The sequence below is a fragment of the Durio zibethinus genome, chromosome 15, assembly GCF_047325235.1.
Source record: "Durio zibethinus cultivar Kanyao isolate XHJ-2024 chromosome 15, ASM4732523v1, whole genome shotgun sequence".
In the NCBI taxonomy this organism is placed as follows: Eukaryota; Viridiplantae; Streptophyta; class Magnoliopsida; order Malvales; family Malvaceae; genus Durio; species Durio zibethinus.
The window spans coordinates 22,686,429-22,712,721 of NC_143176.1; the positions used below are offsets into that span (position 1 = coordinate 22,686,429).

Consider the following 26,293-nt stretch of genomic DNA (forward strand, 5'->3'; position numbering starts at 1 on the left):
ATAGGTTTAAATGGAGAGCTTTTTCAGGTCAATATCTTATAGGGAAACTTTTTTCCTAGCCCCGTTGAATTATTGAATTAGTCCCGGTTGAATTTATTGTTTCGAATGGATTTATTTTATGAGTTTAAATTTGATGTCGTGATATTATTAATAAATCAAATGATATTATTTGATTAATTATTAAATATAAAATTTTAAAATTAATATATAAAATTAAATTTTTAAAATTTTTTTTCATAAGATAATATCATTTTTATTTATTAATAATGTATAAAATTTATGTATTAATAGCATACCAAATATAAATTTTTATTTTTCAACCAATAACACGTTATCTTGTGCACCATCAAAAGAAGAAAAAAATGTTGCTCACCAACAATCTGCCTTGTTGTCAAATTTTAATTTATAGATGTTAATTGAAATTTTATTTTAATTAATAAAATTTAAATGAGATTATTTTTTATTTTAATAAAAATTTAATTATTTATAAATAAATATTAAAAAATTATGATTTATTATAATAAAAAAAATATTTGAATGATTTTTAATTATAATTCAAGTAGTTTATTTTTTATATTTAAGTCAAAAAAATATTATTTATTAATGAAAAATTGAATGCTTTGTGTTACCCACTGGCTGCTGTGTCATACCTAATTATTATTAGGTACTATTAAAACTTTATAAAATTTTAGACGGCTCATGATATTTTATAATACAAATATATTGTATTAGTGTTAATTGCATTTAGTGTAGCATAGAACGTGTTGACGATTCCAACTGGGACTGAGTTATCCTACATCTGGTGAAGGCTCACTAGGGTTATACACTAATTTATTCTCGTCTCATGCCTTTGTCCTGCTAATTCGAACAACAAAGCCTCACTAGTCAATAAAACTAACATCATTATCATTATTGGTATCATCATAATCATCGACGCGCCGATAATTTAGTAGTATTGAATCAATTTTAAAATTATAAATTTCGAGTTTGAATTTAATTATTATTTAAAAAAATATATAAAAACTAATTTTATTAGTCTTTCAAAACACACTCAAGCAGTTAGAATTTTAAGATTTTAGAATTCAAATTTTAGAATAAATGAAATGAAATATGGTAGAAGTCAAGTTTGGCTCCAAAAGCTATTGGATCCTCAACTGCACAAATTTATAGTCCAATATCAATTGTAAATTAAAAAAAAAATAAGTCAATAAAAGTTAGGGTAAGTGGTTAAAATTTAAAATTTAGATGTAAAATATTTAAATTTGAATATTTATGATATTTTATTGATAAATGATTTATAAATTTAAAAAATTATAAAGATATATAAATCTTACTTATGGATTGGTGATAGAAATTTTTAGATTTCACAAAATTAAAAAACACATATAATTATATTTTATTAAAAATTAAAAAAATAAAAAAAATTAATTGAAAAACAGAGAGAAGTATCAGTTTATTAATCATGTTTATTAAGTTAAAATATAAAAAAATCGAGAAATATGAGCAGAAATATTATTTGATACAAGAAAAGCACAGAAATTGATGGTTGCATCACAGTGAGTGAAAAACGACTCCGTATCGTATTTTAGCAAAAAAACCACCACTACCGCTAGTAGTTCCTAACGTGTACGGTAAGTGCTTGTCCTGAACTTCAGAAAGCTACCGTTGACATTGATCTTAGTATAGTATTTGTTTCGTGAAAGTTTCAAATCTTCGTGTAGTCTTTTAAATTGTTATTATAATATATAATTAAAAACTTTAATTTAAATTTATAAAGTATTTTTTTAAAAATAAAATTATGAAAATTTCAAATTAAAGCGAATCTCCACATAATATTTTTTATTTTTTTTTATAATTACATTGAAACTATAATCGCAAAAACTATAATTTCTTAATTTCAATATATATTTCTTCAATTTTTCTACTTTACCTTTTTTTTTTTTTTTAAATAATACGCTTAGAAATATGTCAAGTTTTACTATGAAATGTGAAGAGGGAGATAGATGAATTGGAAATGAATGATACAAAATGTTTTTGAAACGACACCTTGAAATACAAAATCCTGTTTTGCTTTAGACAAGGGAATCCTTATCTGAATTTTTAACTTCATGGCCTTGTTTCTCTAGAGCCGGAAATGGTGTTGCATCTTTTTCTTTCATCTGAAAAACAAGACATAAAAGATTTGTTAAAACAAACCTTTTATTGGGAGATATGGAGAAGGGAAGAGAGGAAAATATAGATATACCTGAGGCCCCAGTGGATCAGCTTGTTTCTTTTTGTTCTCTTGGGTGCAAAAATATGAATACAACCCCATCCCAAAAATGGCTATCAAGATTCCAATGATGTTCCTGCTTGTAAAAGGGTCATGCAGCAATGTATAGCCAAAGGTAAGAATCAGGCAAGTCTTGAGGTGGCCAAGAACTTGATATGTGACTGGGGATGTTTTGCCAATCACCAGAAATGTGCTAAAGTTGACAGATACAGAAATAATGCACGAGAGGATGATAAATGCCTGCAAATGTTCAACAGAAATAAGTTATCAGAAATCTCATTGATAATCTGTGTGATATGCTGAGGAAAGAGAGGTTTTGATTCTGTACCAAGACTATAGGGGAATATTTGAAAGCAAACACATTTTGCTTGGTGAGGAACTGATCAACCAAAGGGCCTGAGACAAAAAGAATAGCTGCTTGAAATGGGGCTGACTGGTACAGCAGCTGGGTTGAAGAGACATTGAGCCTCTTCTGTATGGTGTTTGTCAGCTATATTCATCAAGTCAAGGAAAAAAGAAGTGCTGCTATGCCACCATTTTCAACAATACTGGCATATATAGTCATGCCCTGATCATAAATCTTCAAAACTGAATTTTCAAGATAATTTCAGAAGCACTTGCCAATGCTAAATTTCATTTCCTTGCAGTATTGGCTCTGAAATGTAAATGCTTGATCCGTTGATGCATCCTCAGTTAATTTGTTAACAAACCAATAATAAAAAGAAAGCAATGAGAGTAAAAGGATACAATTTGCCCAACACAGGTTGTTGCGATGGCAAGGAGAGAAAGGATTGTCCCAACAAAATTGAGTTGGAGATCAGTTACAGAGGCAATGCCAACTCCAACAAGTAAAAGGAAGAGGGACAGCTTTATCTTCTGGCTGCACAGAGTAGAACACAAAGTTCTGGTAAGCTTTGAATCTCAAAATGCTAACTATCAGAAGTGTAATGGCTATATAAAAAGAAAAAAAAACCTGAATTGCTTTTTTAGGAAGATAGTTTCCAGCAATACAGTGAATGGTATGATTGCAAGTTTGGTCATCTGTCAAATGAGGCACCAGAAAGAATCAGGACACAAATCTATGGGCTAAAATGGTGATATAGTTATGTTTGTGAAAAATGTAGTCCACCTGGTAGAATCCAATGGAGTTAAATCCAAGACTCAAGTTGAGAAATCCAATAGAAACACCATTGAGGATGCCAAAGAGCATCACAGTCTTCATGTCAATGGATTTATTCTCAAACAGATTGAAGCGTTGCGCCGCATGAAGGGTGCAAAATGTTACCATGAGATGCCAGCTAGTGAGTGTTGTAGCTGCACCAAGGAGCAACAGAAGAAAAAGAGGAGAAAGAAATAAAAAATAGTTTACTTCTCTTTTGATATACTAATGGACAATGCTGTTTCAAATAAGGAAGAAAGAATAGAAAAATTACCAAAAGGGAAGCCAAGATTGCTCATCAAAGCTTTGTTGCAAATGACAATAGAGACAGATGATGCAACTGAAAGAAACAGGGCGCCAATAACACCCAATTGGAAGCTTGACATCTCTCCCATCTTTGCTGAAACAAACAAAAATAGAAATAAATATCAGAAAGACAGCTAGTGGATCTGTTCTCCTGTACTTAATAAATGCAATTTGATTGATACTAATCACTATAGAATGTCAAGCCAATTTGAAAATTATATTGTGAATGCTGGCTGGTTAACTGCCGATTGTTGTACGCCGGTGCATTAATTTCTTTGGCACAAAGCTTAAAAATATGCTGTTTATCATATTAGAAGGCAGACTAATCTCAGAAATGACTTGATTTTACACTACTTTCTAACAGATAAAACTTAGCAAATACCCATCTGAATGAATTTGGTAAACAGTTCAATCTTACAAGTAAAAGTATATAATTTTCACAGGGCATGTGTGTTCATAGAGTAAAAATATAGTAATATACATATTGATGAACTGTATAAATATTCTTCAAGCTTTGCTGCCTTGCATGTTTAAGAACCAACATGTAGTAACAAAACAAAAGATAAGGAACAAAAGAGTCTTATCTTTTGTTTTGGACAAAACAGATATCTATGAAGCAAAGAAAATGCCAATGGAACACATATAAATGTTACCTTGCAAAGAAGTAGATAACTTTGGAATTTTAGGAGCCCTAAAAAGATTCAGAGAAAGAAAACTAAGTTAATAAAAGGAAGGTGACAAGATTATTGACAGAGGGCTCCTACAACTTCATAAAATCACTAGAAAAGCACATCAAGTTATAACAAGCAGCGACCAGACTGTAGGAACAGAGTTGGGAGAGATTTTTGAGCTGCAGATGCTTGGGGAGAGAGAGAGAGAGAGAGAGAGTTGATTGTGGCTTGTATGAGAATGTAGGTTTTCAAGCAGGCCTTTTATGTTAGATTGGTAAGAGGGTTGGTGCCTAACGCTGTTTCAATTTTAAGTACTACTTGTACTGTTTTTGTTCTTCCAGAATGAAGCTAACGATCAATTTAAGCAATGAGACAGTAAAAATTTAAAAGACTGTGGATATGATATATAATAATTAACTTCCTTCTCTATATGTTTTGTCTTTTCCATTTTTTGCTACATGGCCATGGGTTGCTGAGGTCATTTATTTGTTTCACTGCCATTGCTATAACTGATATTGAACTCAATTTCATCAAATTATGGCTGTGATTCTTTGGTTAAATACATTTCACAGTCCAATGGGGTCTTCCAACCCTAAACCAGCTTACCTATTTTCTTAAGCCTTTAGGGAGAAATATTAAATGAGCCTTAGCCCACAAGGTAGGAAGGTGAGATGAACATTTTCTTATATGCAAGTGAGGTACCTGCCAATGCAAGCAAAAAGGCTTGCCATCCTGAAACTCAATTGGAGTTTGGTGAGAAACAAAAAACTTGATTTTCACTCCTGAAGGAGGCCTTTCGTTGGCTTCCTTCAAGCATCACCATAACCAACCTAGGCAAATTAAGAAAAACCTTTCTCACATTAAAAATCCCTTTTAATGTCTCTGGGGTTGGACCAAAATCAACAATGACAAAATTCTGCTGACATTTAGGCACTTATTTAATGAATGAATGTCATTTTCATGATATGGCTCAACTTCCTTCAAAGATGCTTAGGGAAAGCTTCATTTGTTAGCAGCCTGTTACCTTTTATTCTTCTTAGTAATAGTATCAGTACTTTTAACAGTTTGATCAAATTAGAGTCCCTTTTCTTGCACGGTGGGGGAAGTAACTTTCACCGTGCACAGGTGCCTGATTTGGCACTGGACCTTAGTCCTTAAAGCAGAGATCATGTGGATCGATCACGAGGAATTTGCTCAGTTTCAGTATCAGTTTCACTGCTTGCTTATGGGCGTGACATGTAATGGAGTGTTGCTACTCTTTTCCTTCATAAAAAAGAAAATCTTTAGGGTATAAAGGGCAAATGAGGTTCAAATGTCAATGCAGCAGTGGAGGTAAAATCAATAGTTCATCCGTTACATGACAAACATTTTCTTTTCTTTTCTTGTCAAGGGTCAAGAAAATTAAAAAACAAAAACAGTTGCTTCCACTTACCGTTACTTTATCATTTGAATATGATGCAGAAATTAAGTATTGATGAAATCAGCTGAAAGCTCCTCCCCGCCTTAATAAGACCCTACTATAATGTAAGATGATATATATACAATTTACAGCAAAGCCATTTTGGCTTCATTGAAAAACTTTCACCAATCTTTTCCTCATTAATCCTTCTTCCCCTTCCCTTGAATGGAATATCAAATCATGGAAGAAAAAATATTACATTGGTGATTTTTCTGTTTGAAAGAAATAAAGAATAATTAACCAATAACAAACGATTCAATCATAGGACTTTCGAGCATTGTTGTGGCAGGCCTGTCACATGATCAACCATCACAATCTCTGTGGCATTATCGCATCTTAATACATCTTGACCCAACTTGGCTCCGGCTGTCTTGAGCATCTCCTGTGAAACAGATTGGTTTAAAAGGTTTAGTGATGGCAGTTTTCAGGATGGAGGCAGGGCAACTTCCCATTAGGCAACAGGGGCATGTGACTTCAAAGTCTGCCTTGTCATGCCTAAAAACATTTTCCTTTGCACTGATGTGAGCCTCAGGCTCCATATGGTTTGTTGAAAAGCTAGCTTGGTTTGGGGAAGTTGGGGAAAAGGCTCACATAGCCTCTGAGGTACATCATGTCAATGAGAAACTTCTTCCATGAAGCTTGTCAACCATTTGTTGTCAGTTGTTGCTTAAATTAATCCATAATTTCATAATTAAGAAGTTATAGGATCAATAATTCTAGATTGATTTTTGGTGTTATCTAAGTTACTCGGTGAAAATTGAATGAAAAACCCCTGAATTTAACAATAACAAGTTAGTTATACAACACAAGTCCATTCATGGGACAAATTTCTTTTCATTTCATCACCAACTTTGCCACAAAGTTGAGCATTACAGAATCAAATTTCAACTTCAAATGAAAAAAAAAGTCAGTTTCCTGAAATTTCATTTCAATAAAAAATTCTCATTTCAGCAAATCTTGGTCTCCTAAAATTAGTTTCCTGAAACCTGCATTGTTGCCTTGCCATGCCTCAATCTCTCACCTCGAGATTTCGCATTTTGCAGGGTAGGCTAACTGTTCTGTCTCCCAACTTAGCTTCGAAGCAACTCTTTCGTGCTGCGGTTCATACTCCTATTACAGAGAAATGGTCGTTTAATCATTAAAATTGACAATAAAATCCTAGTTTAGATTATCCTTTGAACTATGATAAGAAATAACACAAGCCTTAAACCAAATCTTAGTTTTTTAATTGATAATTTTATTAGGATGTTGAGATTTAAACTTTAAATTTACGGGATGTATATGAACTAAGAATTATGTTTCGAATTAAATAATTGAGAGAAAAATTTAAACCTCCATCTTTTTGACCAACTCTTTTGCAGTGGGAGCAGACACTATTATATGGCGTGCATTTGGACAAATGAAACCTTCCTCCACTGCTTTGTCAATAAATGACAACAAGGAATTGTAGTAACCATCCACATTCAACAATCCCACCTGCAATTCTCAACAGACAAAGATTTTAGTTTTGAAGACAGTTTACTGAAGTGTCTTGATTTTTTGTGTTCATTGTTATTGAATGTTAAAGAAAAAAACAAAATCCCATCATTTATTTTGTTCAAGAAATTGGAAAATTGGAGGGAAGAAAATGGAATATTACCGGTTTATCATGAATTCCAAGTTGGGCCCAGGTTATAACTTCAAGAAGTTCTTCAAGAGTTCCATAGCCACCTTCATGAAAATCATATAGAATTTCCTTTAATTAAATATACAAAATTAATGGGTTTCCATGTTAACCCAATATGAGTTTGATAATAAAGCCCAAGATTGAGCCCATTGATTTTGCCTTGCCCTTCACTCTTGGTCTCTGCTTAGCCCATATTCTGATGTTCTTGGCCAGTTAACCCTGTATTTGCAAGTTTGGGCAGGTCCCTTTGGGTGAATGATAGGGCTTTTCTTTTTTTTATTGAGAACCAAAAGTACAAGCATAGTTACCCTTAGCAGATGTGGTCCAGGAGAAGGCCCCCAGCCACAGGTCCCCCATTGAGAAATTGATCAAAACAGATGCTATCAAACAAAGATTGGTTATGGTACAGAAGCCTCTTATTATTTGATCTGGCAAAGGAGAAAGGACCATGTATGTTCCACAATCCTTTTTTTTTTTTTTTCATAATATCTGGTGAAGGAATGGTACAGTAAGACCGTAGGCTGGGGACTACTGGCGCAGAGGGATAATGCATTCTCACAACGGAAAGTTTTTTAGGCTATCAGTCACCAGTGACCAGGGGAGCCTAATTTTCAGTGTCAGAAGGTGATGATGGTGAAGGGTAGAAATCTAATCATGGGCTTTTTCTTGGGGCTAGTGAGACTAAACTCTGGTAGTTCAACAAGCTGGAAAAAAGTTGCTGTCACTGAGCTACTTATGCCATACATTGCAATGCAACAGTTACAATTTCTAAGGTTGAGACTAACCAGGTAATGCAATGAAGGCATCAGACTGTCTAGCCATCTCTGCCTTTCTTTGGTGCATGTCTGCTACTGCCTTAACTTCCCCCACTGTCTCTCCAGTTATCTGCAAATGTCATTAGCCACCAAGTCAATACAAAGCAATGCCCACATAATAGAAACTTTTAGTGAGAGAAAAAGCTTCTTCACTGAAAAGCAATGATGAGAATAGATGAGGTGGTAGGCTCAGTCCACAAAAAGAAATCAGAATAAAAATACATGCACCATATAAACCTGATACAATACAAAGAATGAGAATCTTTGTGGTGGGCAAATAAAAACCATTGGAGAGGGACACAAATGGTGAAGACCCATATGCCCTCAGGTGGAATTCATTGGCAAAGTTTCATTAAAAAAAGGACCAAAAAATGTGAAAAACAAGGGGGGAAAAGAAAATTTTAGGACCAACCAAAAGTCTAAATTGGAACCTGCTGAGTCCCAAAAGAGACAAGTGTGAAACCCATTTTTAAAAGATAACAAAAGTGAGGTAGAAATTCAAGACGTGGGAGCTACCACTAGAAAAATAAATAATACCTATTTAATATCAACAAAAATAAAGAGAAGCAGATAATGTTCTTCTTCCTTTATTTTTCTTTTTCTTTAGATTATTTGTTGTTTTAATGCATAAAATGCTTGGAAAACACATCATGCAAATAGAAGACATACCTCTCTAGGCATGAGTGTCTTGGGAATTACTCTGCAGACAGTGAACATGAAGAACAAACCAAGACAAGACAATGTTAGAACCAAGTTTTGTTGTCAATCATTTTAAGTTTTGAATCAATTTTAATGAGAAAAAAAAAAGGAAGGAATATGCCTACCCAATGACGTGGCGGCCACCATCAAAAACTACTTGAGAAATCAAGCCCATTAATCCAATACTACCTCCTCCATAAACCAGATCAATATTTCTTGAAACCTTCGTTTGAAAGAGGAAAATTAAATTAACATTTCAATATGTTTGGAATGAACTAGCAAGAAAAAATACGTAAGGAAACAACTTGACTTGGAGGAAGTGAACTAAAAAGCAAGAATAAGGTAGGGAAAGGCTTGGAAAATCAGTTCAAGGAAAATACATAAAACCAAAAGCAAAAACTGAGCAGAAAGAGAGAGAAGCAGAATTAAAGAGGGTAGGCTATGTACCAATTCCATGCCAAGCTCAATAGTAGCTTCTCTGTAACTGCTCTTCTTTCCAGGGCTACTCCCACAAAACACACAAATTCTCTTGAATTTGGATTGATTCATTTCCATCTTCATCTCCATTTCTCACTCTTATTTTTTTTTCTTTTCTTTTGAAAGAAACTAAGTAAATGTTCTATGCTTCAACGAACACAACAAATGAAAAACGCTTGACAATTTAGGAATGGTTTGGTGTGCATATATAATGGTAGCAGAGGCCACAAGGTTGTAGGCTTAGCATGCGTAAATTCATGCTCTAATAGTCCAATGACCCTCTACGAACAAAGAGAGATGATTGCCTCACCCTTTGTTTACCCGGCTGACTCACCCTCCAATCAAATTGCTCTCTTTCTTTTTTTCTTTTCCAAATTTTCACCCTTAGGTAAAAAACCAAAGGTGGTCAAATTTATAATATAATGATATAAGAAGATTTCGAGTTGGAATATCCCTTTCACGAACTATTAAAAAAATGTCATCCTAAATGTTCATATGAGCTTTTTATTTATCTTCTGTTCTCAAGTTGTCTCCTCTCTCTTTTTTCCCTTAGCTTTTTTCTTCATGGAATGAGCTTTTTTTTGTCAAATTTTCAAAGGTATGAACATGTTTCTTCTCTAACAGGATCGATGCTTTGATCCTGTATGTGACAAACATGCTTTGATCGATGCTTATTCTCAGGGGATCTTTAGCAACATTTGGGATGCATCAACTAGTTTTGATAATCTGATATGTTCCTTAACATTTAATCTTATACTTCCATCATCTTCTAAGATTCTAAACTTAGACACATTTGAGATCTTATATTCTGATCACAGTGGCTGGCGGTGCCGGCCATTTCCCTTTCTTTCCCCATCTTTCATTTAACAAAGTCCAAAAGATGCATTTGACCCACCAATTCACTTGCCAATTTCCATGCAAAATTCAGTGTACTATACGACCGTTATTCTTGGTTTGTAAAATTTTTTTTAATATTTAATAAAAATTTTAGTAAAAATCTAAATAAATAAATTGATAGAATTTAATGTGAAAATAATAATATGTAAAAAAATTATTAAAAATATTATTTATAATTTAAATTTGATCAATATTTATTCAACAGTAAAAATTTTATCAATATTTTTATTAAAAATATCTTGTTTAAAAATTATATCAAAATTTATTAAATTTTGTACAATTAATCTATATAATGAAACATTTTAATTTATTGATTTTAATTTAATTATTTTTAATAAAAAATTTTATAAATTTCACTTAAAAAACCTTATCTAAATCGTTTCGTCTAATTTTACCCTCGACCGTCCCCTCCTTGGACATGTAAGATGTATGCATAGGAAATATGTATATTTTTATTACAAGAGAAAACAAATTCTCTCCATTCCTCCCACGTTCTCTGCTGGAACAAACCATGTTGTCCCCCAGCCCCACTCCTTAAGCCTCTTCTCCAAACACACCCCCTTGCATTTTTATTTTTATTATTTTTTATGGTTCTGATTTTTCCATACTTTTTAAAACTTGTTTGACGGTTTTCTTTGTTCATTCACTTCCATAGCATATTTTTAATATGCCAAACAATTGGTAAATCTAAACATGATTTAATTAACTATCATGCCATTTTTCCATTTTCATTCATCTATTGGTAATCATTAAAAGCTTGACTAAGTATAGTTATATATGTAGTGAGACATATGTCATATTAGGCATATATAATTTTTTTTTATAATATGGTTTTAGATTGTAACATTCTTAATCCCATATTGAAAAGATGTGTGAATAAGAAATGATATATATGTGAGCCATAAATCTCATGTCAACTGTGTACTAAGTTGATCTTGGGTTATAAGGATTCACACCCCTTCAATTATGAGGTGCTTTTTGTGGGACGAAACCTTAAAACCTTCAGGTCAAAGCGAATAATACAACTTAGGTTGAGTACGGATCTCCACAAATGGTATCAGAGCGATTATCAGTTAGCGGCTAGTAGGAGTCCCTAAGTGCTACATGGTCCTGTGGATGGTGGATGGACTCGGCTTGACAGGGACATCAAGTATTAAAGGTGGGGAGATTATAACGTCTTTAATCTCACATCGAAAGAATGTGCGGATAAGGAATAATATATATATATATAGCCATGAATCCTACATCGACTGTGTACTAGAGTTGATCTTAGGTTATAAGGGTTCACACCCCTTTAACTTATGAGGTATCTTTTGTGAGACAAAATCGTGAAACCTTCAGGTCAAAGCAGACAATATTTCGCAAGTTTGATGCGTGTCTCTACAAAAATAACTTCAAGATTAATTTATTTTGGATTAATCCTATTTTTGAAACTATTTTAGGGGTATAATCCACTATATTAATATAATACGTTTAAGATTTTACTTCTAAAATATTCTTTAAATCATTTAAATTGATAATTGTTAGGGGTAATAACAGATCGGGTTAGATTTAATTTAATCTTTTCAGATAATACATAATATTATAAATTTTTAAAATCTGATATGAATATGAACTGACTTTCTCTTGGAACAAATTCGATTAAAACTGAATTTTACATGTTCGATTTGGTTTTGTTCATTGGTTTTAAATTTAATTTTTATATTATTTTAATATAATTTTTAACATATTTAACTAGATTTATATATAAAATAATTATTTTTATGTTATACAAATTTAAAATATGTATAAAAACTAATAAAAATATATAATTCGATTCGATTCAATTTTGTTTTGGTTTTTCACATTTTGATTTGAAATTTGAACCAAATTTAATATAAATATTTAATATTATATAAAATAAAAAAAATTGATCTAAACTGAATCAAATATTACGATTTTGAATAATTTTTTATTTCTCAAATTTTTTTCTTACCCCTAACGATTATGGGTTTCAAGCATCATTTTAACCAAGAGGGATTGTCATTTTTTTTGAATAAGTTATTGTTTAATTGTTAAGAGTCAGCATCTCATTACCTTAAAACAACAAGCACAGCCTTTGCTTAATAATTTTTCACAACAAAACTGGTGGCTGCCCTCTTGCTTGTTTATTTGATAGTAACATAACAAGGCAGTGTTTTATTGTAACGAAATATGGCAGTAGGCAATCGGCAATACAAGCTGGGTTATTTGACACTCCCATTATCCAAATTTGTGAAAGAAGCAGATCATAGCATTTTTCTCGTGTGCTGCTACAATGACTTGAGACTCAATTAATTCAACAATCATTGGCATTCATTTCAACAATTCTCTACTGTTCAAATTCTTACCAATAATTAGCAATTTTTTTTTTTTACTAAGAAACTCTTTATCTCTAATCAGTTAAAACGAAATTCAAGTGACTTTTTTTTTGAGCTGTCCTATCTCATTGTTGCAGGTATGTCTCTGAGAGTCTAGATCAAAGGGGTGAGACAGGATTTTAGCTCTACCAACGCCCGACGCCCTTCTTTATTACCTTTTTATTCGCAATGTACCTTCGGCTCTATCACCCCGTAACTCTCTCATTTGAACCGAAACATAACTCAGTTCATGCAATTATATTTAAAAATGGCATTTAGTATATTTGAAATTCAAATTTTAACACATACAATCTTTCTTATTATTACCGATCTTCTTATACCGACACCTAACCTCCTTTATTACCTTTTTCATCGCAATGTAACTTTGGCTCTATTATTCTATAACTCTCTCATTTGAGTCAAAACGTACTTAATTTTGTTCATCCAACCATCTTTAAAAATAACATTTAATATGTTTGATATTTAAATCTCAATACCTGCACTTGGTCTCTTTCACTATCATCATACTATGATCTCCTTGTATCAAAACAATAATTCTCATTTTTCTATGAAAAAAAGGAGTTTCCAATTTTTTATACTCGAAGTATCTTGTCAAGGGATATCCTTGGTTAATTTGTTGATTTCAATGGAACAATTTTATTATAGAGATTATCTTGGTGAAAACTTAGACATCAAAAATTATTATTGGGGTGACAATTTTATTATTGTCAAACTTACCACTCTAAAGCTAACACTTTTTCAAAGCTTTAAGCAATTTGGCTTCTCCAAATTCTGTAAAATTTTGTGCCTATCACATTTTCTCATCTCTTCCCACATAAAAAGTTTTTGAGGTCAAGGTTGAAGAGATTGTGCCAATAAAAGATTGAAATTAAGGCCCCCTCCCCCTAATATGAAAGACATATTTTTGCCTGCCCCCAAAAATAACCCCAACAAAATTTTATGCCTCTTGAGCTGACTCTTTATTCGGTATTTATGAATGAGAAGAATAAGGATTGTTGTCCAATTTTAATTAGATGAGAGGAGATGTTGAGGTCTAAATTGTGGCAAGTGGAACACACCAATCACCTTTTTTTTTTTTTTTTTTTCCTTTTTAGGTGCATAGTTACTTTGTATTTGATATGAAAAGATAGAGAATTTTATAGCCTTATCTCAATATTTGAAATTTTGTAAATTTTTTGCATGAGCTAATATTAATTCATTCAAAAGTCGTTGCACATGTAAATTTGATAATACTTTTAAATATATTTTTAGGAACATATGAATATGTTTAATTATGTGTGATCATAATAAAAAATTGGAAATATGAAAAAGACACAAGATTGTTGAGAAATTTTTATGTACTTTAATGTTAGAACTAAAAATTTAATATTTTATCAACAGATTATATACTTGTTGGTTTGTGTATTTTCATCTTAAAAATTTTTTAATGATAATTGATCAAATTAAAACTTTTGTTTACTCACGCAAGAAAAAAAAATGCAAAAGATGCAAGAGGATGATAGAAAGAAATGGTCAAGCCTATCAATGTTAAAGCAAAAATTAGTCAAAAATGGCTTGCTTAAAACTCCTATCATTTTATTTCTCAAAATTAATAATTATACTTAGTGGAGGGAAGGGTAGCTCTCCCTTTCTCCTTTGGCCTATTTGTTGGAGCTTCCATGAAAATGCACGTTATAATTATTAATTTAAACTCGCAATAAAATTGAGTTCCACTTTAAAAATTTGTGGAATTCCTAGTCGGAGATGACTGATTGATCCCCCACTGCTTTCCTCTCCCCACTTTCCATCATCAATTCATGTTTATGATAAAAAAAAAAAAAAAAAAAAGCCCTTTCGTAGGGTATGTCTTAGGGTCATATGCCCATCGTCTGTTCCACTAACACAACATATGCTAACCCTTGAGATCACATCTTGTCCCCGCTCTTAGGAATTGTAACCCTAATCTCATATGAGAAATTCTGAAAATTAATTATGATATATAAGTAGATATTTAAATTTATTAAATATTTTTTAAAATAAAATCGTAAGATTTTAAAATTAAAACGGATAATACCTTAAACCAATAATACGAATTCTCTTTAAATTAAAAAACCAAAATGGATTTATCAATCCATGAAAGTTGGTTTGCAAGATTTTGACTTTGAAAGCCACATAAGGTCATGGAAATGAGAACTTTGATGATTAACTCCAAAACCAAAGCCTACCCTATTGATAAGTGTAGGTAGAAAGCAAGAAGAACAATCCAAAGCCGCCCAGACTGAGAGCTGAAGTTTTTCTGCTTCCCTCTTTGTCGGGGAATTTCAGATGATGAAGCACCGAAGAAGGGGCATAGACAAAGCTTGATTTATTTCTTGCATCATCGTCAAGGAACACAAATTGGTTAGCCTTCACCTTTTCGGATAAGGCACACTTCTCTTTCTCAACGTTGATTATTACAACATTAAGTTTTTTCTGCCACCTTGCTTCCATCACATCCACTGATTTTTCAGCATTTTTTTCTCCTCCGGGCCACTCCTTTTTGGAGAAGATGGATCACCTAACCAAGGGAGAATTTTAATTAATGTTTCCTACAAGAATTTTCAAACATAAAAGTGATTTTTAAATCTTCGGATAGGCTCTATAATTTTGAGGTTATCGAGTTTTATTAGTTTATGAATTTAATTTAATTTAATGTTAAATTTATATAATTATATTTTAATTTATTTATTTGATTATTTAATTTTTTTATATATAAATATAATATTTGATTATTTTTTAAATTTAAATGAGAAAGTACACCTCATTTCAAAGATAGTACATATCACAAGTCTCAATAAGTACATACATTGAATTTATAAATATTCTATCAATAAATAATATTGACACCAAAAATTAAATCTAAATCTTTCAAGTAAAGTAGTCTGCTTTTACCATCTCAACCAATTAGATCCCTTATTTGAAATAATATTTTAATATCTTTTATTATTATTATTATTTTGTCGTAAAATTAAACCATCTTTATCATTGGTATATGTATTCTTACCAGACTGATAGCCTTGCATTTGCTTTTATTGATATCTATTGATCATGGTTGGTCTAAGGTTTCATATTAATTTTAATTCTTTTTTTCTCAAAAAAAAAAAAAAATTCCTTATCTCACACCGGCATTCAAAAGTACTATTAGAATCTTTGTTGCTTTCTTGACTTTAAACACATCTTACTAAACCATCATATGATGGATACTAATTCTCGATTCTCAAGTCTTAATGATGGGATTTCTTGCTTATTGTAAGCCACCAACAAGCCCACCCCTCTATGCAATATTTATCCATTGATATATCTTGTTTTTCAAGTGCTTACTTACGTGTGCAAGTTGCTTAGGGAGAGATTCTTACATCATTGATCACTTATCATTTCTCAATCAAGCTTAAACATTGTTTAGTTGATTAAGCTAATTTAACTCTTCAATTAGTGATATTGCATTAGTGAAAGTGGCTAAAAAGTTAGTACGTAATCAAGTGTGTATCTTCTTCTTTCCAAGGTTTTGGGTGTCATGTAAGAGATTAGTCAGCAGATGCTCGATTCAATCAATTAATAATAACCAAATTAACGAAATTATTTGGTGATTAGTTATTTTTTTTAACATATAAGAAGTTGCAGCTTGAAAATGAAAAAAAAAGTTATAAATATTAAGATTCGAATTTTAAAATTATTAAATGATATCTTTTAAAAATAATTGTATGATAAAAAAAAGTGAGCAATTACTTGGAAAGGGGAGAGGTCTAGTGGTTTTCAACTTTGACAAACAAGCTCTTTTAATCTGAAAAACAAGGGCGAGGCTGCGACTTCTGATTCGTCGAATGAGAAAAATGGAATGTCACATTGTTTTCCTGAGGCGTCTGGTTATTTTCTTCCCATTTCAACATCATAGAAAAAGAAAAAAGAAAGCTAGGTTTAACCATATAAATCAAAGGTGGAAATGCAGAAAAAATATGGAGAATTAGAGATGCAAATTTATATACGGAATTTGTGTATATAATAGTAATTAAACTGTGTGGCTTAATTATCATCTTTGCATGTGACTCTTCGTTCAAAATTAACATGGCTTTGTTGGCAGCATAAATGGCAACTTGTACATTGGTGAAAAGCCCTTCACAAGACAAACAATGCCGCCCATTTCAAATTCCCTCCCAAAAAGGGAAAAGGAAAAATTGATTTGGATTAGTCATGGATGCTTTTGGCACATTTTGACATTCTTTAACACCCAAAGAATCTAATTAATAAAAAAAACCAAAAATAAAACTTTGAATATTGCATCATATTGATGTCAAGGTAAATCCTTAAAATCGCTTGAAAAAAATTAAATTCAAATAAAATTTAAAAATATCCCTATTAGATAGTAATTTTAAAAAAAAAGTTGAGTTGTTTGAAAAAGAAAATTTGGGTTTTTTTTTTATTAAAATTGTATGTTATTGTGTAAATTTAGCAATTTATGTATTTATATTGTATAAAATATTAAATTTATGTATTCTTATTGTGTTTTATATGAAATTTACATGTCAAAATTCGTATTAATATGAAAATATAAAATATATATTTTTTTGTTTTATTAAATTCATATATAATTATTATAAAAATTTTAAATGATCACTTTTATGTTTTTTTTTCGTATAACATTTGTATTATATCATTATATCATATTTTTAGATTGTCAGGTCTATAATATTACAGGAGAAGTTCCCATCTACAACATGTTAATTACTAATATTTAGCAGATTTATGGCAAAAGGAATCAGCTAGCTAAGTCAATCAACTGATAAACATGAAATTGAATTTTGATTTCATTTAAGATTTGAGAAATTATGGAAATGGAAGAGAGTTACAAACTGCGCAGCCTACCAATTGAAACAGGAAAAATGTGCTTAATATATTTTAAGTGTGATCAATCATTCAAAGTAGTTGAAATATATTTTATTATTCTTTGAACTTGCTTTACCACTTGGCCAAAAAGTTGACCGAGTATGAACTAGTACTAGTCTTTGGTTCCAAATTTCAAATTCCATGAAAGGGAATTGTTTTGGTTTTCTTTTTCTTTGATTTTATCTCCGCTTTGAAATTAAGAAATGGTCAATATCAGAGGAGAATTCGCCGACCATTTTGGATCATTCAAAAAAAAGGACACCCAAACATGCATCAAATGATGAGTTGTTGCTTCGTTATTTTGGTTCTCCCTTAAAACTTAAAAGAGTTTATTTTTATAGAGATTCATATTTAATCCGTAAGATATTATTTATTTTAATGTAAAAATTTTATTATTTTATCTTTTAAAAAATATATCACAAATTTAAATTTAAGTTTTTATTTATATAATAAATTTTCAGAATATTCCGATATGTTACGGAGGTATTATAGTCTGTCTCCAAGGCTACTTATTCAATAACTGACTAAAAATCACACCATTTTCAAATGCCCCCATCATGGAAATCGTAGCTTCATCTAATGGCAGTTCATCGATCATTCAAAAAAAAAAAGGGCAGTTTCATGAATAATGTTACAAACTTGTAATAGTGAACCTACCTGAATAATCTTAAGGCACGTCCTAAAAGGAAATTAATAGGGTATTATGATCTAGGATTATTAACTTGATTTCAACTTTTTTGATACTTGACTTTGAAGTTAACAGATTCTCGAAGCATGCATGGAATAAAAGATGCAATTCATTGGAATGATTAGGGTCAAAACTTCTAACTGATAAAAATTTAAGCATGCAATTTACTGCTGGGGCTTTATACTTATGCCCTCGTTTTAATAATTTCGGTGCTTGGACCGTTGAAATTCTCACATGGTTTTGAGACAGTGTGAGGGTTTTCAAAAGAATTTTGACAACCTTTTGTAACACTTCAATCCTAAATCGGAAGATTCTAAAGATGTAAAGATTTATATCCAATTTGTGCGATATATTATTCATTTTAATGTGAGAATCTTATGATTTTATTTCATAAAAAATACTTCCGTCTTACTATAAGTCACCTTTCAATTGGTTTTTCCGTTTGGTTATATCTAGATCAAAGAAACATAATGAGTAATCAATATCATTGTGAAACAAAGAGAATGTCCGAAGTCTTGTCTTTCAAAACCATCGATCAAGTCACAACCTGTCAAAAATTTGCAGTTTGATGGCATTGCACGACATGCTAGCTAGACAACTCGAGAGTGTGTTTGAAAATATTGCTGAATAGCAAAAGGAAAATGGTGGGGAATTTGGCCAATCCAAGTGCAGTCCTATGGGGAACTGCAACCATTTTTTTGTGGACTCCATATCCATGAACGCCTGTGAAAGTTAAAATGGCTGCATTCGAGTTGAGTCAGAATCCCATGACAACGAAAATTTTCAGCTGCCAACGAAACATTTATGGGATTACCACTTGAGTTTGTTTGCCTGTCACTACAACAACAAATCCAACACTATTATTCTTTGTTGGTAGATAGCTATCTCCATAGTTGTTCCTGTAATTATTTCTTCTTTTGTTGTATATATCTGAGACTCTAAGGAAAAAAAAAAAATAAAAGGGTAAAATTCCCATATCCATTTTTAATTCAAACTTGTTATACAGTCACACAGTCAACACACTTAAACTGTAAATGGAAGAATAAGAATGTGAAAATAGATAGTATAATTGTAATGTAATTTGAATTTGAATGGTTGAAAAGAAGTTTCACACTTTAAAGGGAAAGAACAGTAAGAAATTTGGTTTTTTCACGTTACTAAAAATTTGTTCAACATCGACGGATTAAATCTTCAGCATAAAAAAAAATATTTTAGAGGAGGTTAAGTCAATAACTCTCTTTTTAATATAATTTTTTAGGACTTCCCTCTCTGTTGGGCTGCTCATTTTTCAATGGTCAAAGAACATAATTAAGGGCGCCTAGAGAGAATTGTTCCAATGAATTTGGCTTTAATAACTCATAAACTCAAGTTGTCATTTTTAAGGAACATCAAAGTGACCCGAAAGGTAAAGAATTACTAGTACTTTCTTTGAATCATTGATTTTTCTAGCTACTTTGCTTCATTGGAAAGCTTATGTTTCTAATTCACTTTTGAAATATTCAATTACTTTTGATGCAAAAACTATACTTATTGTTGTGCTTTTTCTAAATTTTGCCTAGACCACTTCAAACTGAAGAAGCTCCAGCCAAGGCCAGTGGTCAAAGTGGGTCCATCTCTAATGACTAAGCCCATATCAAAAGTAATTGCTTGGGGTATGATAAAGGCCATGGGCCCATAAATTCTTCCTATTGGCTTTTGGGTGTTACTGTTGTCAGAGGAATGTGGGACTCTGACCAACTTCTTGGGGGCCAATTCTGTTTCTTTGTTACAGTACTGATAAATGTCCCTCTTTCACAGGTAAATTTATTTTTTTTACTCCATCAATGTGTCTACTTTTATATATATATATATATAAAGTGGAATTCCTAACTGTTGAACAATAGCTTAATATAATGAAGAAATATTTTGAAAGTTTTAAGTTTGAATCTTAGGACTAAGAAGAAAACATTGTTTTTTCGTTTAAATTTAACAGTTTAAAAATAAAAAAATTACAGACATTGAAATTTAAATTTTAAACCGATAAAATGCTGATTATATAAATTAATTATTTAACTTTTGCATTTAGAATTGTTTTGATCATCCCATTCGCCAGGAAAAGAAATTGCTACTTTAAAGGGCTGGGAAAGTTACCCAAGTCAAAGAATATGGGCACCTAAAGTTTGATCATAATTATGGAGCTCACACTTTCATATTTAATTCTGTTTTTTGGTTTGCCTTTTGTTCAGCTAGATCACTTTTACGAATACATATGTCAAGCTAAAGTGTAACTGTGGAATTGAAATGTATGTACTAGGAACTTATTGAACTTTGAAGGAGAAGCGTAGCTTTTTATTAAAGTAGTCAGATTTTTCTGTCATTTTCCTTGCAATTTCTTTGGCTGGCTGCGTTTAGCTTTATACAAATCTATAACATTTCTGTTCACTTTCTCTCCCATTGACTTGTCTGTCCTCCAAAAAAGAAAAGTGTGACCACAGGACTTCCTTTTTATTCCCTTAAAATCCATGGGACCAATTTCGCTAGAAGGAGCTGGATGATCAACTCATGGACTCTGGTGGCCAAATCTAATGATAGTGGCTCCCTTTGAGCTGCATGTGAACCACTTTTGAACCCAATAAAAGTGGTCCTGCTTCCTTGGTCCTAGAAGTTGATGGTTATCGAGTAGCCCACGGGTGAAGGGAAGAAGGTTCACAATGCCCATTGATCATTATTGTCATTAAGGAATACCAGAACACATTATGTTTTTTAAATTTTCCTTGTAGGTACAAGAGAGATCTTTTTAACTGCTACAAGAGAGATCCTTTTAACAGGCAGTCAGGCACTATGTGAGCTAAATGTTGATCACTTAAAATTGCAGCAAATTGAAGGAAGTTTGAAAAACAGAAAATCATCTGCTTCCATCTTCTATCCACAATCCAAATTGGTAAATTGTATATAGATAAATATTGAAAAAATAATCTCAATGTCCACTTTTGTTTACAGCTTAGTGAAGAAATAAACAAATTTAGATACCTACACACTAGATCCCGATTTTGAGTGTTACCATTCATTCCTCATCTACAGAAAAATCTGGCTCTGCTGGTTTCTGCAAGGAGCTGACAACACCAGAATCAGATCCAGAATGCATATTAACACCTCTCCTAGTGCTAACTGCTAGCCTGGCTGCATACATAGCCAAGCCTGAACCAGGTGCGGTTGGTTCAGGCCCAGCAGCCGTGAGGTTCTCCTTAGCTCTAAGTTCAGCTGTTTCCTTTCGTTTTTTAAACCGACGCCATGCTGCTTGTATGAAACAGGCAGCCCATGTTCTCCATTGGTGTGAGTAGAACCGAAATTTGTGTTTGAGTTGTTTACTATGTAGTCTTCTAAACTGTGATGCCACAAACTTGAGGTCTTCCGCTCTAAGAGCAAAGGCCTCTACTTCTGATATTGCTTTGACCGTACGAGTTGAAGATGGGAGGATGACACTAGGACGAGGATCCAAGGCCCATGTCAGCAGTTCCTCACCGCAGAAGTCTCCAGGGCCAATCTGGCATGAATTGAAGAATCCAGTACGACCACCATTCGTAGTGTAAGAATCAAGGTGGCCTCGAATTATGAAGAGCATCTCATTGACAGGATCACCTTCACGGACTAGGAATGTGCCTTCGGTGCACAAGGCAGGTTTAAGCCTTTCACAGATTGCATCTAACATCATTTCATCCATCTGATCAAACAGCGGTACCTGTTGATGTAATAAAGGAAGTCACATATCATCTTTATTGCTAATTGTAGCCAATGAATAGCATGAAGTCTTACCTCAACTACAAGAATGTCATTAGAATGAGTTACTGTGGTAATGTAATTAGAAATGTTGAGTCTGATGACTTACTCGTCGAACAAGGTCAAGACAGAGGTGGCGTTTGATGTCTCTCCGTAGATCCAAGGGAAGGCCTCTGAGTATAGTTTCTTCATCAACTCCTCTTGTAGTTAGCCACTTATACTGATCATATTTTCTGACAGATTGCCTTAGCTCAGGATGAAGCTGCCTATGACGCATCCATTGTTCTGTATCAGTTCTCTTGATTCTCCATTCTTCCAACCTAACAGTTGTCGATTGAAGGTATGTCTGCCAGTGACATATGATATCAGAATTACCAACAATATAAGATGTCAAGTCATGACATCAAATTTTCTAGGGACTCCAAGATGATGTCCAAGATTTGAGTTAGCATAGTGTGAGATATGGCCCTCTTGACTTGGGGTGTGAACCTTAGAAGTTTAGCCTCAAGAATTCTTACTTGAATCTTGTCTCAGGGCATATGATGCAGCCTATGTGCTTAAATTTTAAATTGTCTCAGGGCATATGATGCAGCCTATGTGCTTAAATTTTAAATAAGTGCATAAAGAAGAATGGTTTAGAGACATCTCTTACCTGCATATTCCCGATGAGCAGAGCAAACAGAACCAGCCCGAGAGTCGCAATAATGATGGCAAAATTTATTTCTCCAACATAAGTGCTTGTGCCAAGATTTTGACCCAAAGAACTGCACATAAGACACAGACAGTTAGAATTTAAGCAATCTGTCTTTCTGGTGTTAGCTCTAACATAAAAAAAAATTAATCAGTGAAATCAGGTCAATCTACTGGTGCTTAAAGAATTTTTCTTTTTTAATTAAAAAAAAAGGATAATTTATATGAAAATGAGAATTTCTGGGGAAACAATTTACCTCAAGTTCCTTAAACCCCACCAAAGGCAGTAAAAGTACTTGTTGAAGAATGGTGAGGTTGTGACATCAAATGTCAATGCATCACCATATATACCAAACTGATAGAAGGTGGAACTTGGACTGCATAGGCTAGTAATATTGCTCGACCTGAACCAGGTATCCCTGCCAGGGTCTTTAACCCTATGACAATCAAAATATTTATATTGACAAGATGACTCCTCAAGATCACAAGCACTTCTCCAGCATGCTTCTTGCCTTTCTATTGAAAGAAGGTACCAGCAAGCTCCTAAAACCTTTTTAAGAAAAATACAAATAAGCACAATGAATTTTTTTTTCATGCCACACATTGTTAGGGATTTATTGCTGCTCAGGCATATCAGTGAACAAATTTTTACGGTTAATCACTTACATGGCTTGCCAGCATGTAGAGCATCAGGTTATAAGCAGCACCTGCCCATGCTGTTTCTGTCACAACACCAGTTGCCTCGACAATTTGTGATGAGAGTGGAAAAATAAGAAAGAGTCTTGGAAGGTACTGAAAAACAATTATGAACCGGAGCACGTTTTTGGTGTTTGTCATTGTTGAACCTTTAAGATTGGGAATGATGATCCAAATCAAAACCTGGAATAAATGAAAGTAACTAATGCCTTTTATTTTACGCATTGAATCCATCAAAGTACTATGAAAAGACCAATATCAGTTTCATCATGAGATACCTGAGGAAGTGGGAGGGCAGCAATTAAATCAATCCAGAAACTCTTCTGAAGGTACCTGGAAGCAATCTTCCTGGAATCTATAACAAGCTCTCCTCTCCCAAATACACGAGAAGGAGGTGCAATGTAAGCTGTCCGGAATCGAATGAAAATCTGAATTATATAGAAGGCATCTGCCAATGATCTAAGTATAGTGAAGATAACTTCAAGTGGTATTCCAATATCAATGCAGACTTCCTCCCAAACTACTGGCAAATAAAAGAAAAGAGGATCCACAAACAAAGAAATCAAGCATGCTACTAGAAAAATCTTGTTCCATCGGCGAATAATTGGTCCTCGAGGATCCAAAATTTTCCTCTTCACTCTCTCAAAGTCCTCAGAGAAAACTCTGGCCAGTACTTTAGCTTTCAATGATTTTCCTGCCCTACTACTAGGCAACTCCTTCTTAGCCCTCTTGGTGCTAGACTCCGATTTTTGCGTTCCGTTAATATTGTATTTCAACTTTATCATACCGTCTCCATTGATTGTGGGGAGCTTTGCTGATTCGAGATCATCCTGAAATCTGAAAATATACATGAAGCCACTAATCAATGATTGTTTCATTGCTGGTTTGAACTATTAACTTATATAAAAGCAGAGCTAATGGGAATATATGAAATTGAAATCATATGAGAAATCTTAATAGAGACATTAAAGAACAAAGATGGAACGGACCTTACGGATCTTGAATTACCATACCCCATGGCTTTGCTTCCAATGTTGTTTCAGCTATTAGATTGGATCTGTAATAGGACAAGAGAGAAAGGCAAAGAAGTTTACAACAGGGCCTAAAACAACTGTTTATAGATATCTGGTCATAAATCAACTAATGTTGACTAGGCAAGTCGCAAGAGCTTAAACCACAAGAGCAGAAAAGGCCTTTCAATATTTTCTCGAACCAGGAATCATGTGACTTAATGGCATGAAAGATAATTCAGCTTGATCATGAAGCAACTCTAAAGACCATCCCCCCCCTCCTTTTAGGCGAAAAGAGCTGGTCAAAACATGTGACAATTTGTTAATTTAAAGTCCTCATAATGGGCTCTTTCAGATCATAGAAAAAATGTTAGATTTTCCATAATGTCAGTAATGAGATGAAGCAGGAAAATATATCAAATAGCCATAAACATTCAATCCAAAAAAAAAAAAAAACAAAAACAAAAAAATGGTTTAGAAATTTGGTGAGCAAGATTCTAACAGAAACATGGAAGATAAAAACATTGACCATGACTAGAAAACAACAACCATAGATATTCTTTTCTTAATTTTATTGATTTTAAAGGAAGTCTGAGCCACTTGGAAGAGAATAAAAGTCAATAAAGCAGAGCTAAATGGAATATGATTCTAAACAGACAAAACTTTGATCCTTAATACTGATTCTAACATACAGGGAATAACATTGCCGTTTGCCACCGAAACATAAGGCCAAACAATGTCAAATCCTGAAACTCAGTTTTCTTCTTCTCTTAATTCAGTTTCCAACTGATCTGATGATGATCTCTAAGAATGAAAAGAGCAACCCAAGAAACTTGTTTCTTTCTTTCATAAAAATGATTTAAAATAAGTTCTAATAACCTGGAAATGGAAAGTTTAAACAACACTTTCCAATGTTAGAATAATGAATAGATACCCATCTCGTTATGCTCGCCCGAAATTGACGGGGTTTGTATTAGCAAGTTAGTTAACTTAAAAACCAAAGAATTCTGAGAAAGTGACAGAGTTCCTATGAATTTTTTATCACGAAAGCATTGAAGGAAAAAGACAAAAATAAAATACTGTTTTACTTTGCTGAATTTTATAATAATCAAATTATTAATGAGAAGGACAAGACAAGAGAGACAGAACCATATGAGTTTGTCCAAAGGCTTTAAACAAATGAACCTGAAAACAGAAACCAGAAGAGGGTTCTTTTTACGTTCGTTAGATACGCATGCCCATAGAATCTTCACACGTGTTTGCCGCTGATCCACGGTAAGTTAAAACTGCAAGACGTTGGTCATAGAAGTTTCTTTTTTTCCTTCTTTTTTTTTTACTGTTTCCGACAATAATAATCTTCTTCGTTGAATTAAATTCAAAGTAAAGTATTTTTTTTTATGAAGTGAAATAGTTTTTTCTTAGTTTAATTGATAGTCATATGATTTGTTTCTAAGTTACACAATCACCGGATAAAAACCTGAGGATTGATGGTTTGTCAGCATCTAAAAAACATTGAAAAATGAGGGGAAATAACTCATTAACAAAATTCTCTGAAAGTCTGCATAAGTTACTGAAGAAAAGGTCAAAAAGGAAAAAGAAAGATTGTATTGGGAAAACAAGATTAAGATGTGCATCTTCTTTCCACTATTGTGAAGCAGATGCAGCTTCCTTCAAGCATGACCTCATTACTCTACCAAGCTTATTGCAAGCATCAAGGCAAAGCTGCATTGCCTG

General features: G+C 32.8%; 3 protein-coding genes across 6 annotated transcripts; all 3 read right to left on the bottom strand.

The window, feature by feature from the left end:
* Positions 1-2,008: 2,008 nt before the first annotated feature.
* LOC111302198 (UDP-xylose transporter 1-like) lies at positions 2,009-4,688 on the bottom strand. The gene is made up of 8 exons (XM_022898136.2): positions 4,391-4,688; positions 3,706-3,831; positions 3,402-3,586; positions 3,246-3,313; positions 3,020-3,152; positions 2,601-2,762; positions 2,246-2,512; positions 2,009-2,159 (listed from the first exon to the last, which is right to left on the bottom strand). The coding sequence occupies exons 2-8, from the start codon at positions 3,824-3,826 to the stop codon at positions 2,073-2,075; spliced, it is 1,023 nt and encodes a 340-aa protein (XP_022753871.1). The 5' UTR covers positions 3,827-3,831; positions 4,391-4,688; the 3' UTR covers positions 2,009-2,072.
* A 1,997-nt stretch (positions 4,689-6,685) lies between these two features.
* LOC111302200 (cytokinin riboside 5'-monophosphate phosphoribohydrolase LOG1-like) lies at positions 6,686-9,705 on the bottom strand. Its single transcript, XM_022898138.2, has 7 exons — positions 9,495-9,705; positions 9,173-9,270; positions 9,018-9,048; positions 8,319-8,418; positions 7,507-7,577; positions 7,200-7,343; positions 6,686-6,977 (listed from the first exon to the last, which is right to left on the bottom strand). The coding sequence occupies exons 1-7, from the start codon at positions 9,612-9,614 to the stop codon at positions 6,885-6,887; spliced, it is 657 nt and encodes a 218-aa protein (XP_022753873.1). The 5' UTR covers positions 9,615-9,705; the 3' UTR covers positions 6,686-6,884.
* Positions 9,706-21,324: 11,619 nt separating this feature from the next.
* Positions 21,325-25,523, bottom strand: LOC111301464 (putative cyclic nucleotide-gated ion channel 15). 4 transcript variants are annotated; one of them, XM_089744907.1, is made up of 9 exons: positions 25,252-25,407; positions 24,725-24,857; positions 24,539-24,606; positions 23,828-24,386; positions 23,520-23,732; positions 23,111-23,403; positions 22,816-22,927; positions 22,273-22,509; positions 21,325-22,125 (listed from the first exon to the last, which is right to left on the bottom strand). In XM_089744907.1, exons 3-9 carry the CDS (start codon positions 24,565-24,567, stop codon positions 21,451-21,453), a joined length of 2,118 nt encoding a protein of 705 aa, XP_089601033.1. In that variant the 5' UTR covers positions 24,568-24,606; positions 24,725-24,857; positions 25,252-25,407; the 3' UTR covers positions 21,325-21,450. The 4 variants fall into 4 exon arrangements, with proteins under 4 accessions (XP_089601033.1, XP_089601034.1, XP_089601032.1 ...); XM_089744908.1 differs by having other exon boundaries at positions 24,763-24,857; positions 25,252-25,392; XM_089744906.1 differs by having other exon boundaries at positions 24,539-24,857; positions 25,252-25,523.
* Positions 25,524-26,293: the final 770 nt, after the last annotated feature.

Excerpts from the sequence above, each read along its gene's own strand:
- LOC111302198 (XM_022898136.2), bottom strand. The coding sequence starts at position 3,826 with ATGGGAGAGATGTCAAGCTTCCAATTGGGTGTTATTGGCGCCCTGTTT. Across the intron at positions 3,314-3,401 it reads ACTCCATTGGATTCTACCAG|ATGACCAAACTTGCAATCAT; the intron begins GTGGACTACATT and ends CTCATTTGACAG. Across the intron at positions 2,513-2,600 it reads AATATTCCCCTATAGTCTTG|GCATTTATCATCCTCTCGTG; the intron begins GTACAGAATCAA and ends GAACATTTGCAG.
- LOC111302200 (XM_022898138.2), bottom strand. The coding sequence starts at position 9,614 with ATGGAGATGAAGATGGAAATGAATCAATCCAAATTCAAGAGAATTTGT. Across the intron at positions 7,344-7,506 it reads TTGGAATTCATGATAAACCG|GTGGGATTGTTGAATGTGGA; the intron begins GTAATATTCCAT and ends TGAGAATTGCAG. Across the intron at positions 6,978-7,199 it reads AGTTGGTCAAAAAGATGGAG|GAGTATGAACCGCAGCACGA; the intron begins GTTTAAATTTTT and ends TCTCTGTAATAG.
- LOC111301464 (XM_089744906.1), bottom strand. The coding sequence starts at position 24,567 with ATGGGGTATGGTAATTCAAGATCCGTAAG. Across the intron at positions 24,387-24,538 it reads GGTAATTCAAGATCCGTAAG|ATTTCAGGATGATCTCGAAT; the intron begins GTCCGTTCCATC and ends GTATATTTTCAG. Across the intron at positions 22,510-22,815 it reads TGCTCATCGGGAATATGCAG|ACATACCTTCAATCGACAAC; the intron begins GTAAGAGATGTC and ends TGTCACTGGCAG.